At 42.7% G+C, this 18,576-nt stretch overlaps 1 protein-coding gene across 13 annotated transcripts in view; it reads left to right on the top strand.

Moving 5' to 3' along the window:
- FAM13A (family with sequence similarity 13 member A) overlaps window positions 1-18,576 on the top strand; it is a 353,806-nt gene that overhangs the window by 310,941 nt on the left and 24,289 nt on the right. For all 13 annotated transcript variants that reach the window (XM_047717965.1, XM_047717964.1, XM_047717962.1 and 10 more), the window contains 5 exons: window positions 5,409-5,556; window positions 15,631-15,841; window positions 16,280-16,418; window positions 17,202-17,283; window positions 18,059-18,279. In XM_047717965.1, the coding sequence (XP_047573921.1) occupies window positions 5,409-5,556; window positions 15,631-15,841; window positions 16,280-16,418; window positions 17,202-17,283; window positions 18,059-18,279 (801 nt within the window). The remainder of the gene's footprint in view (window positions 1-5,408; window positions 5,557-15,630; window positions 15,842-16,279; window positions 16,419-17,201; window positions 17,284-18,058; window positions 18,280-18,576) is intronic.

Raw genomic sequence — 18,576 nt, 5'->3', positions numbered from 1 at the left:
ATGGAGCAAAAATTCACCAACTATTTGAAGTCCCGATAGGAGCAAGATCAATGAAGTCTGAGGATTGGAAAAGCCAGGTCCAGTTAGACAGGGGGGACAGGTCTTGACAAAAATCGGGTTAATAGACTAAGAGCGTTTCCTTGACCTGAACACAGGCTGTCACCTGAGGCCCCAGGCAGGGTGAGCTCTCTGAGTATTTGCTTCCTAGCAGCCTGCTTTTTTCTGTTATAACATGCGTGTCACGGGCACTTATATGTTCGATGTCTTCCTTCCACACCTTGTTAATTTCTGTAATCCCATGTGTCCAATAAACACTTGCAGAGGAATGAATGTGGAAGGGAGGTACTCAATAATTGGAAATCGTATTTTTTTTTCACAGTTACTATGGGCTAGCCATTGTTAGACATGTTTTTCATTTAATCTTCATAACAACTCTATGAAGTCTTACACTTACATGACAGAAAAAAAAGCTTCAAAGAAAGGATGCCAAGAACAGAGAGGTTTTCACTGAAGATCTTGCAGCTGACCAACTGGTATGGAAACTCTCTGATTTGAAAACCCATCCCCTATCTGCCGTACCACATTGTCTCTCCTAAGAGCCAAGAATATGCAATGTGTTTCTGTATGGTACATTTTCGACGGGGGTCTGGTGTGTGACCTCTTGGCCCAGGGATCTCTGAGCTAAAAACTGTGCAATTGCAGTAGTCCCCTGTTATCTGTGGTTTTACTTTCTGAGGTATTAGTTACCCACAGTCAACCCTGGTCCAGAGGCAGATGATTGTCCTTCTGACATACCACCCGAAGGTCACCGTAGCCCAGTGCTGCGTCCCGATCATCCCCCTCACTTCATCTCATCCTGTTGGCATTTCATCATCTTACATCATCACAAGAAGCAGAAAGGCAAGAGAGAGAGACCACTTTCATATAACGTCTATTACAGTATCATTGTTCTATTTATTAGTAGCTACTGTTTATCTCACTATGCCTAACTTATCGATTAAACTTTACCATAGGTGCGTATGTATAGGAAAAAGCTGAGTGTCTCTAGGGTTCTGCCCTCTCCTCGGTTTCTGGCATCTACCAGGTATCTTGGAATGTAGCCCCCCCAGAGAAGGGGGACTGCTGTAATTCATTTACTCTGCATTTTCCCTGAAGACATAAAACATGTAAACAACAAAAATTGAAACCAGAAATATTTTGGTACTTGAGAATGTCTTTGACATTTAAACATGAACAATCTAGGAGAAGCGGCAGACAAGCAATAGACAAGGACAGTGCCATAGGATGAGCACGAGGACAGAGGGTGGGACAATCTGGAGAGGTGGCCCACCCAGTCTAAGCTAACAACTGTTTGAGGGAAGAGTAGTTTCCATGTTGATGTATATTGCTGCAGACCCTGAACAGCTTCACCGTGGGTGGCCATGCAGCAGCAGCCCTAGCTCCCATATGCGCAGAAACCCTGGGCCCACACCAGCAGCCCACTCTGCATCCCCAGAAATGGCAAACACGTCAGGTGCTGGTGAGACCAGTGAGGCCAGAAATTCAGAATCAAGCCTACAGGAGCAGCAGGCCAGTGAAAGAGCAACCTCAGGAACTGATCACAGCACAGCAGGACGGAGGTGGGCACGCGTGTCTGAGCTGTGCAAGCTGGTGCAGTTTATGTAGGAGAGACCCTTCCCCTGCTATGTGGGAAATCAGGCCAGAAAGTCCAGAAGCTTATGGAGGTTAACATAGGCCTACGATGTGAGTGATACCCTGTTCTATGTGGCACATCCTAAACACCCTTACACAGTGACTCCAGACACACTGATCTCTTTGCTGTTCCTTAAACACAATGACCATGCCTCAGGGCCTTTGCATTTGCTTTCCTTCTTCCTGGAATGCTCTTCCCATGGAAGGTTCACTCCCACATTTCCTTCTTATCTCTGCTTATATGTCACCTCATAAGAAAGGCCTTTCCTGACCACTGGATAGAAAATAGCAAACCATGACCCCCACCTCCATCACCTCTCTTACTCTGCTTTAGTTTTATCCATAGTCCCTGCCACTACCTGACATTTTTTTCTTTGCTTACTGTCACTTCCTGTAAGATTTGTTAGGACAGACTTTATTGTGTCCTCTGAAGTATCCCCAGTGTTTAGAAAATTGTCTGGCATGTGGTAGGTATGCAAAAATCATTAGCTGAATTAATGAATAAATATTATCTTTGTATCTCTTGCACACAGTGGCCCTGTAATAAGTATATATCGTGTGATATATATTATATATTATTATTGAATAAACTGATAGAGTTTCGACCTGATTCTCTTTGTTAGAGTAATAGGATCCAGCCTCCTGCCCAGGGCAGTAATGTCTCCCTCTCCCACATGCCCGACTAGCCGACTTCATCTCAGCGCTGTGAAGGGCAGCTCACTAATTCACAAGGTGAATTGTTGTGTTGCACCCCAATCAACTGTCCTTAGAACCCCACTGGGCATTCTTGAGCCTCTTCCAAAATGTCAGCTCTCTCAGTGTAAGGAGCTTGCATGGCTCACAGAGCCCAGCACAGAGGGGTTGCGCCAACCCATGTTGTCGAAGGAACGAAGACATCTCTGCATTTTGGAGGGTAAAAAATTAATTTTCCAATTTCAGCTTTCTTTAAAATGGGTACTAATTCCAATGCAGAAAAAATTTTGTAACCTCAATTTCCTTTGTAATGGGTCTAATACAGATGTAGCAATCATGAATAGTACACGTTTTTACGTGTGTGTGTGTGTGTGTTTCAGCATTTTACATGTGTCATGTCAAGCACGGCAGGACTCTGAGTGCCCTGAGCAGACACAGGCATGGCAGGAAACAAAGCCAGTGTCTGGCGTTGGGAAGGGACACAGGCTACCTACAGAACCCAATGCTTAGGCCTCTAGGTCTTCCCACCAGCATTCACTCCCATCTGTAAGGCTTCAGCCTGGAAAACACATTTCACCATTGTTACTCTGTTTCTAAAATCCTTCCATGGCTTTCCCTTATCAACTCCAGGCTAAAATCCAGACTTAGCCGAGCACACATGGCCTTTCTCAGTCCAGTGTCTGCTCACCCGACACCATCATCATCCTGTTCTCCCCTGCTGTGACCAGCGAACCCTTGGGGGCCTGTCTCTGCACCTGTTCCTCCTCCTCAACCCCTCTCACCCACATTGCCCCCAAAACAGAATTGCTTTTGCTGATTCACGACGGGAATCCCCAGTGGCTCTTTTCTCATCCTGCGCCAAGAACACCCCTCCTCGATGTAGCATGGTTCCCCTCGAATGGCTGTGAAATGTCTCATCTCCAGCCCCTCTCTCTGGCATTTGGAGATGTGCCATGTGCCAGTGCTTTCCTCATCTTCCCATGGTACCTAGAAATGATGAAGAAACCAAGGGCCTCCTCTGTGTGTACCTTATGCTCCAGGCACCGTGCTAATGGCCTTGCATGCCTTTTCCCAGCTCTTCAAAGGAACCTTGCTAGATTGGAATTGTTCATGCCCATTTCCCAGATTAAGAAATGGAGGCTCAGCGAAGTGCAGCAGCTCAGCCAGAGCGCCAAACACAGCAACTGTCAGCCATGCTGGTCCGCTTGTGCGCAAGACCCGCGAACGTCCCCGTGTAGTGCAGTGTTGGAGGCCCACACACGCGCCTCGGGAACAGCATGCCGTGCTTGCGTCACGGAATCATATTTCTCATAGTCTTCCTTTTTGTATGTCTCTAAGTGGAATGAGTGTTAGAAATCTTTACTGAGAAGATGTTTATTTGCTGTATGCATATTCTAAGACACGCACTCATGCACTCTACGTGACTTCATAGTTCTTAATGAGCTGAGGTCCGGATTTGGTCATTCCGCCCTGGTCCACTTAGGATTCAGCTCAAGGAACAAATAACTCTTACGGCATAAATGCAAAATCTGGTTTAACCCCAATAGACAAGCAGCATTTTGAAAGTGTCTTAAAACCCCAGATTTACCTGACGTTTCCATCTGACTTTAGTAGCTCATCAGAAACTGATGGATGGTATTTCATTTTATTTCCAATGTGGTGAAGAAAATAGCGGTCCTCATGTATCATTTTATGGAAATATAATAGTAAAAGCCCCTAGAATATTCCCTGGTGATATCAAAGTGGGTTGAACAGCTATTAAAAGTAGCTGGTAGCCTTAACAGTGCTTATTTTAAGCAGAAGAACATTTCTCATGCATTAATGGAATCATTTATGATTTCCACATGTTTGGGGTTTTTTCTTTTATTATATTTGCTAAAATGAATTTCCAGTTATTCTCCAAGAAGATCTTTTGTACAGATCTGTGCTTCTTGAGAAAAATATTTGGAAGTAAATACTTGTGTTTATAATCTTAGGAGAGAAGGGAAAGGGACAGTGGCTGGGTTTATAAGATGCCAAAAGAGCAAAGAAAAAATGAACGAATTTCAGTGTGAATTTTGTTTGCATAAAATCACGCAGCTAAAATAGCAGCCTTTGGGAGAGAGTTTTCCCCTCCCCCAGATATCCCTGCCTGGGAGTAGGTGCCCCCAAGGAGCAAAACCAAGTGTAGCCGAGTATTTAATATTCAGACTGGATGAATAGTAGGAAAACAAGTGACAGTTGGATATTTGTAAGATATAAATTATGCATTGCTGACTTGCCAGTTCTTGGCTTTTTACTCTTAAAAAAAAAAAAAAAAACCGCTCCCTATGTAATTTTGGCTTATTTCCAGAGTCTGTCTTCCTCACAGCTAGCCGAGATGAGCCGCCAAACCCCTGTGCTGTTTGAATTTGCGCAACAATGCTTTAATACCCAGAGCTCCTCCGTAAATAGTCTGATCTCCCCACACTTAGGGTGAAAACAACCACAGGAAATCTGGGAACGTGCAGCTAGCCCCGCTTAATTGATCTAAGCCTCTGCCGGGGCCAACAGGAGAGCGTCCATGTACACAGCCTCTGGGCCTTGCTGGACTGTTTACCTAAGGGGCAAAGAAGTCTGCACGCAGGAGACACCATGTTGCTTCTCCAGCCTTAGCAACAGCAGTCTCGGGATTTTTGTTGTTGTTTACAGTCTGCAGAGCCCTACTCCTTTAAGGAAACACAAACTCCTTTCCCTCCTTCCCGGCCCCAATCAGTCACCATCAAGACTGTCAGCTGCCTGCAGTTACCAGGAGCAGCTACTCTGAGAAACCCTCCTGCCTTTCTCGCAGAAGAAAAGTTAAAGGAGCACAGAGGGACGGTGGCGATTTGCATGCCTGTGGCCAGATAGCATCCAGGGGCATCGGGCTATGATTTTGGTTTCTGTGCTGGGTGCAACCACCACCGCAGCCTGGGAGGTTTCCCCCAGAAAGAGTGGACTCGCTGCAGACATTTGTGGGTGTTGGTGAGCCGTAGCTACTCAGAGACGTTGTGCTGTCATTACAGACCCCCACAATGAAGATTCAGGAGCACCCGGGCATACCTGACACCAAACTGCAGAGGACTCCAGATGCCGAAGACCAGCGGGAGAGCTTCGTCTCCCAAGTGCCTGAGCTCGACCTGACTGCATTGTGTGATGACAAGAGCTGGGAAGGTAGGATCATGGGCTGTTTGGATGATTTCATATCAGAAAAGCGTATATAAAGTAGCCTAAATGAGAGGGGCGTCACCGCGTGGATCTATGAAAGCAAAGGGTATAGGACTAACTGCATTCCTAAATGACTGCAGATCCTTTCCCTGGCATGGGAATGTGTCTCATTAAATGTTGCCAGGAGTCATTGCAATCTAAGAAAGAAAATGCACTTGCCCTCTATCGTAGTGTCACCTTGCAGCCTTCTTTATTTCTTAACTCCCCAGGAGTGCCGCTACCTGTGTGTGTTTCCCCTCTGGTAGCACTGAGCACAGGACTGAGCAAGCCGTGCACATTTAGGACTTCGGCTGGGAGCAGCTGCTCTTCCCGCCGCTACATGCCAACCCCCTGCCTCCTTCATTAAATCTCCCTCCCATTTTTTTCAAGAAAGATTCAGTTCGCTTTGCTTTTGTGATTGTCTTTATGGACAGAATTTTTTAAAAGCCATGTTAGCCAGCATAAGGGATTTGTCATCAAAGAGAACACTGTATAAAAAGCGCTTCCAATGGAAAGCCTGCAATAATGCAGTGTTGAAGGCTGGTTTTCCTAGAGATTTTTGGCAAAACGTTAGAAATGGACTTGTGAGGAAGAAGAGGATGTCCTCATCTTGTCAAAACTGCATTTCAGGAAGGTGCTGGCAACGGTGCCATCAAGCCGCACTTCCTTCCTTATCCATGTGTCTGCATCCAGACCTGTGTCAATGTGTATCCAGAATGCACGCCCGGCTGCCTCTGTATGGTGGGTGTGTTTGGAGGCTACAAAGAGGGAGAAATTGTGTGCCTGGTTTCAGAATAGCAGCACGACTTAACACAGTGACACAGAGAATCACAGCTACAAGAAATCAGTCCTTTTCCGAAGCGCTTGGATTTCCTTGTGTTCTCCCTCACCCCTCTTTAAACCAGAAAGTACTTGTGATAGTGAGTTTAGATGAAGGAGCAAAAGACGATCTAAACAGACACAAGGTGAAAAATAGTAATCCCTCTGTGCTCCTTGCACCCAGGGCTTGGTGCAGCAAAAATAGCTGTTTTTTTTTTTGTTGTTGTTGTTGTTGTTGTTTAATTCTAGTTCTCCCTCTTTGCAATTCAAGAAACATGTTCTAGCCCTTTACCATGTAATTAGGCAGTTGGGTGGGAGATTTTCTCAGACCTTCCCAGCTCATGATATGGTCACTAGAAAAAAATTGCAGGGTGTTTGTTTTGTTTCCTTTTTAATTTCAGTGGTACATCCCTGGGTAGTGTTTTATTGTTCTTCTTTTGTTTTATGTACTTTGGGATATTCAGGTGTGTTTTAAATTCATTAAAAACAAATCCCCACCACCACCAAAAAAAGTCCCATAGTAGCTACTGTGGCCCAATAAACGAAAAAAGCAGTAGTCAAAACAAGTGCTGTATTTGGATTTCAGGAATAACCGTCTCCTCACATCAGTAACACAAAACTCTAGAAAAAAACTAGGATTTTTGGACGGAATTCAAATTAGCCACGTTATCTTGGTATATTCAGTAAAGGGGCAGGGAGACTCTTCTAGTCCCCCTGAAATGGACTCAGTTTGATGATTTTTATCTTGATCAGTCATAAATTTGTGATCTCTCCCAGCATATGTGAAGAGGCCAGTATGAAAATTCCCACCAGTGTGGTTGGAAGTTAACTTTCCTTAAAACTGTTTTATTACTTAATGTAAAGAACTCTCTTCTAAATAATAATATAATAATAATAATAATAGTTTGAAGGAACCAACTAGATGGAATTTTAAAAAGCTTATCGGGGAAGAAATACAATAGGCTTGGAAATGCTAATTATGTTATCTATGTAATTTATGAAAGGACTTGTGTTAACTTTTGCCAATTGCTGCGTTACTGAACTTGCATATCTTAAAAATCTACACAGATTCATTTCAAGGCCATTTTGATCATTTGGTTACCGCTTTCAGTAGCCCCTTTTTAACATATATTTATTTTAAACATTCATGGGATATTATTATAGTAAGTGTAGTCAAAATAAAGGAATTGTTGCATATAAAGGGTAGTTCAGATGAGAGCCATAAGTCCAATCACTAAAATACTACTCTTGTTTTATAGCCTCAATAAAAAACAAACAAGTTTAATGGTAGCTTCGCAGTAAGGAATCCACTTTGCACTAATTTAATCTGTGAAAGTGAAACCAAATATATAAATGGAAGTAATAGTTTACTCAAACCTTCTGAGCCAGAATCTGTCTGTAAGTCTCCCTTACCAGTCTCCAAGCCCCCGTGTAGTGTTTGCTGGTCCGGTCCCCATCCCCACACCTCAGTTCACACTCTCGTATCCAGGCAGAGTCATAGAATGTCAGGTGCGATGGTCCTCAGTGAGCAGCCTGCTGGCGCTAGCCTCAGCCCTGGGTGCTCCTGTGTGGTAGTGACATTCTCTGGCTTCTGGGGCAGATTGTGTCAAGGCAACAAAAAAGGAAATGAACCCGATGATTAGATTCCATAGCCTACATAGAGTGGAATCCTGTCAAAGTGAACGTAGGATCAGAGTCTAATCATGCTGGTTGGCAGATATATAATACATGCTTTTTTCTTTTTTTCTTTCTCTCTGTATGTAGCTATATATCAGGGCACATTTTTTGACCTATCCACATCGTATTATTATTTTATTACTGCCACTCTCCAAAATTAAATGAGTACACAAATCAAATGTACTTTTATTTGTTATGTAGAGCCCTTCAGAATTGCATAATTAGAATGTTCCTAATCAGCCAATTCATGTTGATTTGGAAGTATTTGTGGAAGTATTGAGGTTTAAGTACTCAGCTGTCCTGGTGAAGTTAAACTTAAAAGAACATTTTTTTTTTTAAAGATTTTACTTATTTGACAGAGATCACAAGCAGGCAGAGAGGCAGGCAGAGAGAGATAGGGGGAAGCAGGCTCCCCGCTGAGCAGAGAGCCCGATGTGGGCCTCCATCCCAGGACCCTAGGATCATGACCTGAGCCAAAGGCAGAGGCTTTAACCCACTGAGCCACCCAGGTGCCCCAAAAGAACATTTTTTTTTAAAGATTTTTATTAATTATTTGACAGACAGAGATCACAAGTAGGCAGAGAGGCAGGCAGAGAGAGAGAGAGAGGAGGAAGCAGGCTCCCTGCTGAGCAGAGAGCCGGATGTGGGGTTCCATCCCAGGACTCTGGGATCATGACCTGAGCCGAAGGCAGAGGCTTCAACCCACTGAGCCACCCAGGCGCCCCAAAAGAACATTTTTTTTATTATTTATTTATGTATTTCACAGACAGAGATCACAAGTAGGCAGAGAGGCAGGCAGAGAGAGAGAGAGGGAAGCAGGCTATCCGCTGAGCAGAGAGCCCGATGCGGGGCTCGATCCCAGGACCCTGGGATCATGACCCGAGCTGAAGGCAGAGGCTTTAACCCACTGAGCCACCCAGGCGCCCCTCAAAAGAACATTTTTAAAGGGCTAAAATACTTTATGCTTCTTACTTATTACTTGCTACTTGTCAAAAATAACCTTGAAAATTCTCTGAAAGAATGATGAAAAAGCAAGGGATCTTAAAGACCTTTTGACTGGATGCTGCCATTATACAGATAAAAAAGCAGAGGCCAAAAGAAGAAAAATGATGATTCAGGATAATGAAATCTCGACTTCCTCTCTGATGCCTCTTTCTCAGCAATGCCAGTTTTGTGTCCTGGCAAGCAGTGGGCCATAATGGCTAAGACCAGGCACATCCTGGGTTCAAATCCCAGCTCTACTACTTTAGCAGCTTTGTGGACAAGTTAGTAAATGTGTTACAGTTTTGACCTCAGTTTCTCCATCTTTAAATAGGCATAACAGGGACACCTGGGTGGCTCACTTGGTTGTGCATCTGCCTTTGGTTCAGATCATGATCTCAGGGTCCTGGGATCGAGTCCCACATTGGGCTCCTTGCTTGGCTCAGAGTCTGCTTCTCCCTCTCACTCTGCCTCCTCCACCCTGCTCATGCCCTGTCTTTCTCAATAAATAAATATTTTTTTAAAATAAAAATAAATAGGCCTAACAACAGACAATAATGAGTAAACATAGTATTCATTTAGTAAGCTTGTTGTAAGAATTAAGTGAGCTAGTATTTGCAAAGTGCTTGGCACAGTACAGGCACCTAACAGGCACTACATGAGTGTTAGTTGATGTTATTACCGTCTTCCATAAATGTTTCCAAGTGTAGTTTCAGGAAAAACCAGCCTAAGTTGGACTTCTTTGAAACCAGAGCCCAGATCTACCTAATGACAGTGGGTGGCTCTGAACACAGAGAAGAAGTCCATAATTACTGGGTCCTCCACTGCTGACCAAGGACAGATCTTACCAAACCAACCTCCGTGTGTGTGTGTGTGTGTGTGTGTGTGAGAGAGAGAGAGAGAGAGAGAGAGAGAGAGAGAGACTCTAGATTAGGAAATGTCTCATTCAAAAAGACCTCAGCTGGGCCTCTAACAGGGACTCCAGTGCCCTGTCAGATGTGGAAGGAATAGCAGACAGGTAACAGAGTCAATTAGTAACTGATTAAGCAACAGTACTTAAATGTGCAGATACACAGATCAAAGTTGACACAAATAGGGGTATTCTCATTAGGAAAGTCCTCAGCTCTAGCCTGTTGCACACATTTTATTAATGACTTGAATGGAGCAATTAAGGATCCACTTATTAAATTTGCAAATAGAGACAAAGCAGATAGAAAAATTAAATTGGGATTGACAAAGTTGACAACTAAGGTTTCTTCTGAGAGTTTGTTTGCAAGATTAACTGAACAGTTTAATAGTACTACCACTGTTAAGTTTTGGAACACTAAGAAAATTTTAAAGATTTTTTTAAAAAATTTGATAGAGATCACAAGTAGGCAAAGAGGTAGGCAGAGTGGTGGGGACGGGGAGAGGCAGGCTCCCCACTGAGCAGAGAGCCTGATGCGGGGCTTGATCCCAGGACCCTGAGATCATGACCTGAGCCAAAGATAGAGGCTTAACCCACTGAGCCACCCAGGTGCCCCAAGGAAATTTTTATAATAGGATTTCCCTCCCTATATGGGATTTACATCTTCCAGCGTCTGGGATGTGCCCATTCCTCCTCGCACCACCGAGGATCCACCTTGAAAGACGGAGGTATGATGTTGTGCCAGGGCGTAATGACTCTAAATAGCATGTAGTTGGAAATGAGAAGTGGAAAACATCAGCTCCTGTAATTCTAGCAGGTTTCTTCAATAAATCATCTTAGTAGCCAATTTTCTTTTGTATAGCAAATGGATCCAGCTGGCTAAGCAGAGAGTAGCTATGTCGCAGTGACCACATTAATATTACTCAGACTATGTTTCTTCTTCCTGCAGTGAATTTCCTTTATTTCTGTGTGTACTACAGTGTCTCAGCTGGAACTCCCCAGGACCAATTCTTTTCTATCACTTAGGTAGCATGGATATGGCTTTTATCTCTGTTACTTCTGACCTGCTGTGATGTCAGCTGTCCTGATGGATTAATTTTTCATAGAGAGACATGCCATATTTATGTCCAGCATTCTTTGTGACAAGACACGTGGCTGAAATCACAGAACTTAAGGAATTCTGGTCTGGATATAAAAACGCATTTCTTTTATGTGGTGTTTTAAGATGAAAATCTAATTTGAAACCTCTAATCTTTTCTGTTTTCCCTTTGAATACTTTCCTTGCAATATATTTGTCCATTTCATTGCTCTAGAATTACTGATTAAAATATAAACTATTTTCCAGACTAGGCACTGGGAGTGGTCAGTGAATGCATCCTCGAAACTGAATCCCTAGGTCGGCAGTGCAATTGGGCATCCTGTCCGGTAGACACTGCTCTATTCAGTTCTTCCTTTTTTGTCTAGTTGAGTGTCAGCTATCAAAACATGAGATCATTTTTTTTAGATCATTACAAACTAAAATGAAGAATAGTTGGCTTTTTTGATTTAGTTATATTGAACTATATATTATGTGTAATTTTATAAATTATAAGAGCCTTAAATTATAATTCGATAGAAAAAAAGGAAAGAGAGATCTTGCCATTTACAACAACATGGATGGGTCTAGAGGGTATAATGCTAAGTGAAATAAGTCAGACTGAGAAAGACAACTATCATGATTTTACTTACATGGAATTTAAGAAACAAACAAATGAACAAGGGAAAAAAAAGAGACAAAAAATGGACTCTTACCTACAAGCTGGTGGTTGCTGGGGTGGCGGGGGATGGGTGATATAGATAAAGGAAGTAAGAGTGCACTAATCTTGATGAGCACTGAGTAATGCAAGGAATTCTTAAATATTATACACCTGAAACTAATATAACACTGTATATTAATTATATTTCAATAAAAAAGTAAATGAATTAATCCATGAAACCAGAGAGAGAGAGAAGAGAAAAATGCAAGCATTTTATGTTGGATGGGTGAGAAACTTCACTCCTGTTCTACATGCATACTAATGATGCAACATAACCTTTTACTTTGTTAATTGAAATTCATAATGGTTTACATTTGTCATTTTTTAGTGAATTCATTTATGCTAACTATATCCTTTAAGAGAAAATGTCACCCATAAGCTAGAATTCAGCTGCATATTTTGTATATAGCACTGGTGATGTTAAGAAAAGGGCATATTGGGTCTTCTTATCTATCATTCAAGTGAGCGGTGAGGAATGAGTCTGTGTTAATGCAAAGGAAATCTGATAAATGGCTCCACAAAGCATCAAACAAGCATAACTCAGTTCCATGATTAGGTTGTTAATTCAGGATCACGGTACCTTTTTTAGTGGAGATCTGGTTGGAAAATGGTCACAGACACTCTCATTTTGTACACAGAGGACACATAACCAAAAACTGAAAGATCATTTGTGATATTTCTAAAGAGATATTCTGCTAGGTTCAGACAAATGAAAGGATTTCAGGATCTAAGGTAACACCTTTTCAAACTAAACTGTTATGAGTAGAAATGTCAAACTAGCCAGCACACCCACATGCCAATATCAACATCAGACTTTGCTTTGCCTGTGCCCTCTGTCCCCCTGCACACCACCTTGGCCTCCCCGCCGCCTTGTTTTGCTCCTTTGCCACTCTGCCCTGAGGTTATTGCTGGTTGCATCTTAACTCTTTCCCTGCCTGGCTCTGTTGATATTAGTCCTTACAGAAAATCACTGCAGTCTTAAGAATTACCATGAAATTAAAGATACAGTCTGGCCAGTTTCATAGTTCCATTTTCTGTAACTTAGTACTACACTTTTCTTATTTCTCTAGGGATTACTTTCCTCTTACCCTCTCCTTCCCTCACTTCTCATCAGTTTTTTGCTCTTTTATGCCAGTAGTTTGGAGCTGCTCATATCTGAGCCCTAATGCTTACGAGGAGCCTTCTGTAAACTCTAGTGCAAATGAGGGGCAACTTCTGGGCACCTCCAGATTTAGCCAGATACATCTACCAGAATGTTCCCTGCCACTTTTTGAGAGTAGTGGGGGAAAAAAATCTGTCTTTAACAATGCTTTCATACTTTTAAAAATAATTTATATTACCATCTGAGCTCCCAGAGAACTTCATTCTCTTTAAATTATGAGAACCTATGGACCTCATTCTACATAAGGTCAATATTTTCTTACATTAATATGCCTACTCCCCTACTGTGGGGTCTTCAAAAATTTCAGATAATCATTCCTGTGATTGGGGCATCTGGCATGTACTAAATTGAAGCACTGTCCTTCAAGTCAGGAGATTTCTTTTTTGTCCCAACTCTTGTCATTGATGAGATATTTGCTCTTAGAGTCTTCAGGTTTCAGTTTCCTTGTCTATAAGCTGTTGGGTTGAATCTGTGATTCTTAAACTTAAATGCATATAGGATCACTTGGGCAGATTTTAAAGTACTGGAGGTGGGGAGGTTGATATTTAACATTTAACATTTAACTAATTTAACTAATTTAACTCAATAATAGAATATTAATATTAAGTATTAAATATTAACATTTAAATAATTTCCGTTAGTTGAATAAGAGGTATTATGTTCGTGGAGGGGACATTTATGGTGCTTTGGATTGTGTGGAAACTATGCATTTTCTGTTCAAATGCTATTTTAATTTATTATGTTTAGAAAAAAAATCAATTGACTTCAGTAATTCATCCTGCTTCAAGATTCAAACTGAGTAATGTAATACCATGTTGAATTTTAGCTGAAGAATTCTATGAGCATGTATGTTTCTGCTGTAAAAATGTAGTTACTATATGGCACTCAAGTACTATGTTAAATGATCCACTAACATTTTTGCTTGCCCCATGATTAGTGGAATGTATGTTATTGGGTAGGGTGAACTACAATTTCTTTCTAAGAACTAGATGAAGTACAACCATCCACTGACATCTGAATTTATACCTGTTGGATTCTGAGTGCACCCAAACACTCTATAAACCAGATGAAGAAATTTAGCTTCCATGTTCTACTTCAGCTAAAACAGCTACATAAAACCTACTACACTTGAAGTCAGACGGACATTTCAGTTGCTTACCTCCAGTACTGAGCCTTGCTTTGGAAACTAAAGGATTTAGACCAAGTCACTGCCAGTTTTTTGCCTTCGTTGCATTTTGCACAGTTTTTATATTTATTATATATTGTAAATAAAGACAACCAGCTTTTCCAGGTTCATAATTTATTGTACAAATTGAATATCACACCTCAATATTCTGTTTAGTTGGCTGGGGTGGGCGGGGGCATTAGAAGTTATGTGTATCTCCCTTCATGATGCTAACGTGCAGCTGGGGTTGAGAAATCACTAAATTAGATAGTGAATGGAGTTTCAACCAGCTCTAATGTTCTATGATTATGATATCTTTTTAAATAAAATACTGAACAAGTACTTGTTTAAGACCGTTTAGTAGATCTGATAAACACTTTGATAGCTGAAGGAGCGAGTGTTGCTCTAGGAATCCCAGAATTTCCAAGCATGGCCGGATCCCAGCCTTGTGTAAGTCACACTAATCCCTAAGTATACTTAAAGCCTACCTTCTATTTAAATTCAGAGACTGCTACAAATAAAAACCCTACATCATCTGAGATCTATCTTTCAAATCTGATAGGATTTTTTTTTTTAATGCATACTGAGTTGGATCTTGAAGGAAAAAGAAATAAATACTACCCCATTCCCTCCAAAAATGACAAATCAGGATGTTGCGTTGAGTGTATTTCTTTCTCTTTTTTTTTTAAAGATTTTATTTATTTATTTGACAGAAATCACAAGTAGGCAGAGAGGCAGTCAGAGAGAGAGGAGGAAGCAGGCTCCCTGCCGAGCAGAGAGCCTGATGTAGGGCTCTATCCCAGGACCCTGAGACCACGACCTGAGCCGAAGGCAGAGGCTTTAACTCACTGAGCCACCCAGGCACTCCGAGTGTATTTTTTTCTTAAAGACTGTCTAAAATAATTTGTACAGACTTACCCTTTGTAAAGCACTCTTCTTTTTCTTTTTCTCTTTGACTAATTTATGTAAGCATCTTATGTTAACTGCAGTCTTGAGCAGCTTCTGAAATTTCAAGTGCAAAACACGCATCTTACACATGCTAATCCCAGCACTAAGCAGAAGCACATGAACAGCTTACTGAAAGCCCTAAATGGAAGGTGCAGACTCCTAGGTAAATGGGCTCTCACAAGACGAATGTGACTCCTCGGTTGTTCCAGTGAGGGACGTGCAGCTACGATGCCAAATGTCTCGCCCCCGGACGCCCATGCTTTGCTTCTCCCTCATGCCCTCACCTGGGAGAAAGTTCTTGTCCCTGACCAGGGAGGGAAGTTGGAAGCATGCAGTATTTGCTCTCCTTCTTTAAGGTCATTCCTCCAGGTGGCCCTAGTAACTTCTTTTTGGAAAGCAAGCAATGACATGGCTGTCAGATATATTGGTGATGCCAGCCGGGGCGTAGTGTCCTTCATCAGAACCTTAAATCTGAAATGTGAATTGTTTGCATTTAAATTCAGTGCCTCCTAAACCATTCAGAACGCTTGGGAAACAGTTATGCTTCCATGAGCAATTTTGACTTCGTCCCCTCTGTATTTTGCAGAGCCCATCCCTACCTTCTCATGGCAGCAGGAGAACGTGGACTCTGATGAAGCACGCCTCTCCCCGCAGGCCGGACGCCTGATTCGCCAGCTTCTGGATGAAGACAGTGACCCCATGCTCTCTCCTCGGTTCTACGCTTATGGGCAGAGCAGGCAATACCTGGATGACACGGAAGTGCCTCCTTCTCCCCCAAATTCCCATTCTTTCATGAGGTATGTTTTGTTGCCGGTAAGCCAGTCCATCATCGCCCTAACGTTAGGAAGAATGGGAATGGTGTTGCAGGTCTGCAGAAGGACATATTGGGAATACTCCATCCTAGGACCCGGGCTCTGTTGCTCCGTTTTTCAGTTGGCCCGACTAGAGTGCCACATACTGCATCTCCACTAAGCACTTCCTTTCCAGAGCTATCTAAAATTTAACTTTCAGTTCTGCAGTGCATATTTCAGTCCTCCCTTTGCTAATTGTAAATGTGAGCAAGAGAAACTTAGACCCATTGATAGGTGAGACCTAGAGAGCTCAGGGTCACGAAATGAACTGATAGTACACTTCCTTTTATTGGAGAGGATGGAGACTCCCTTCCCTCCATGCTGCATCCCCACCCCCCAAGCCCCTATGCAGGCAATGAGCGCCCCACTCAATGTCCCTCACAGGCGCCGGAGCTCCTCTCTCGGGTCCTATGATGATGAGCGGGAGGACCTGACACCGGCCCAGCTCACGCGAAGGATTCAGAACCTTAAAAAGAAGATCCGAAAGTTCGAAGATAGATTTGAAGAGGAGAGGAAGTACAGAGTAAGTGTCTCCTTGCAGGGTTGTCCTGTCCCCTCCTGTCCCCTGACAGTACCCACATGCCAGCATATCAGCAACTTGGAAAAGTGACAAAAAGTTAAGGGAGATTTCTAGAGAGTCTCAAAACAAAAAGGCGATAAAAACTGAATAGTAAACCCTGAAAAGCCCCAGACGTCATACATCAGCATTTTCCTTGAATTGGGTATCCTTTCAAATGATTCAGTGTTTTAGTTGACCTCTTATAAACTCTGCGAGAAGGAATGGGAAAGATCATTAAATGACTCTTTATTTTGGCTAAAACTTAGTTCAAAATGATCTTCTAAAATTTCATCGGTACTGACCTCATTCTTCTCTCAGCTCTAAGCATTGACCACAAGAGTGGCAGAAAGGCAGTTTATGAGGTGATCCCAGCATAAAATGTATCCCCTCTGCTTTCCATTCTGTTAACCCAATAGCTTAAACCCTCTGACTCCTGAAACAGGACCATGGACTAAATAGAAGTACAGCATTTTGCCTATGAGGAATTCTTTGAAAGCATCACAAATAACCAGATGTAAAGAAAGATAATGGAATTACATTTATGATGTTTGCTCTGATTGTTCATGATGAATTTTTTCCCAGTGGGACTTGACTTTGTCTTCCTCTTTAAAACGATCTGATCATGGGGCACCTGGGTGGCTCAGTTGCCTTTGGCTCAGGTCATGATCCCAGGGTTCTGGGATTGAGCCCCACGTTGGGCTCCCTGCCCGGTTCATATACATTTACATTAGATTTTCCTTTTCTCAGCCTTCCCACAGTGACAAAGCAGCCAATCCAGAGGTTCTAAAATGGACAAATGACCTTGCCAAATTCCGGAAACAGCTTAAAGGTAGGTAAAGTTTTAGACCTCCGCCATGGTTTTCACTTGCAGAATTCACAGTATCACCGCATCCTGAGTGCCACTGCTGAAATAGTTCAGAAAAGACAAATTCCTTGATGTTGCTTCCCAGCCTTCTTGGTGTTCAGAGCACACCTTCCCCATATCTCACCATGGTCTCCTTCACAGGACAACCCGGGTCAGCTAAGATGCAAATTCTGCGGCATTTCCCCATTTACCTAAATCATGACTTTTTATTTGCTCTGGTGTTAGGAGAAGACCTGTAAGCATGGAGGAACATAAAAAGGATTGGGTCCTTGTCCCTCCAAAGCATGCTGTCTCTTAGAAGATAGTCATATAAACAACCACATGGAATACAAAGGGAAAATAATTCCAAAATGACATCTGTAAGTTATCCAGAGAAAGCTGGCCAGAGTGAGGTGCTGGATCAGTCGGTGCTCTTCAACAGTGAGGGAGTAGGTATAGAAACATCTACCACGTTCTGAGAACAGCAAACCTGTGGGTGTGGCCAAAGCATGGATGTTACATGGCTAAGGCTTTCTTAGGAACTCAGGTTAGGGAAGCACTCCAGATAGTTCAAGAAGATGTTAGCATTTTCTCAGCTTTTACATAATAACCCAGGGATTTCAACTACTGTTATAATTAGATAGTTTCTAAAAAAAAAAAAAAGGTGGGACTACATGGTTACTAACACCACAGAAAAACAACTAAGGTTCAGCAGATATCAATTCTCATATGTCACCACCCCCAAATGTTTTCAAACTAGAGTCCAAACTAAAGATATCAGAAGAGGACCTAACCCCCAGGATGCGGCAGCGAAGCAACACACTGCCCAAGAGTTTCGGCTCCCAGCTTGAGAAAGAAGACGAGAAGAAGCAAGAGCTCATCGATAAAGCCATAAAGCCCAGCGTCGAGGCCACCCTGGAATCCATCCAGAGGAAGCTCCAGGAGAAGCGGGCAGAAAGCAGCCGTCCTGAGGACATTAAGGTGTGGGGATTCGGTGGAGGCCCCAAGCCAACTGCTAGTCAACATGGTGGAAACATAGGGCCCGACACATGGGTCCCTGTGGGAAGAGGTTACACAGTGACGTCTGCTCAGACCTCCCACACCCTTGTCCCCCACACTCCTAGATGTCTGGAGAAGCAGATGGAGCAGCCCGAGAGTGTTTTTAGTGCTAGCACTTTGGTTTAGGACGACCCATTGAAAGCAGAACACTCTCATATAGAGATTGCAGAAAGAAGTTTTTGGGGTTCACAGACGGTTTGATGGCTCTGGAGTAGAAGG

The sequence above is a fragment of the Lutra lutra genome, chromosome 2 (assembly GCF_902655055.1).
Source record: "Lutra lutra chromosome 2, mLutLut1.2, whole genome shotgun sequence".
Taxonomy (NCBI): Eukaryota; Metazoa; Chordata; class Mammalia; order Carnivora; family Mustelidae; genus Lutra; species Lutra lutra.
Note: the sequence above shows the minus strand (reverse complement) of the source record. Positions and strands in the feature narration are given on the sequence as shown.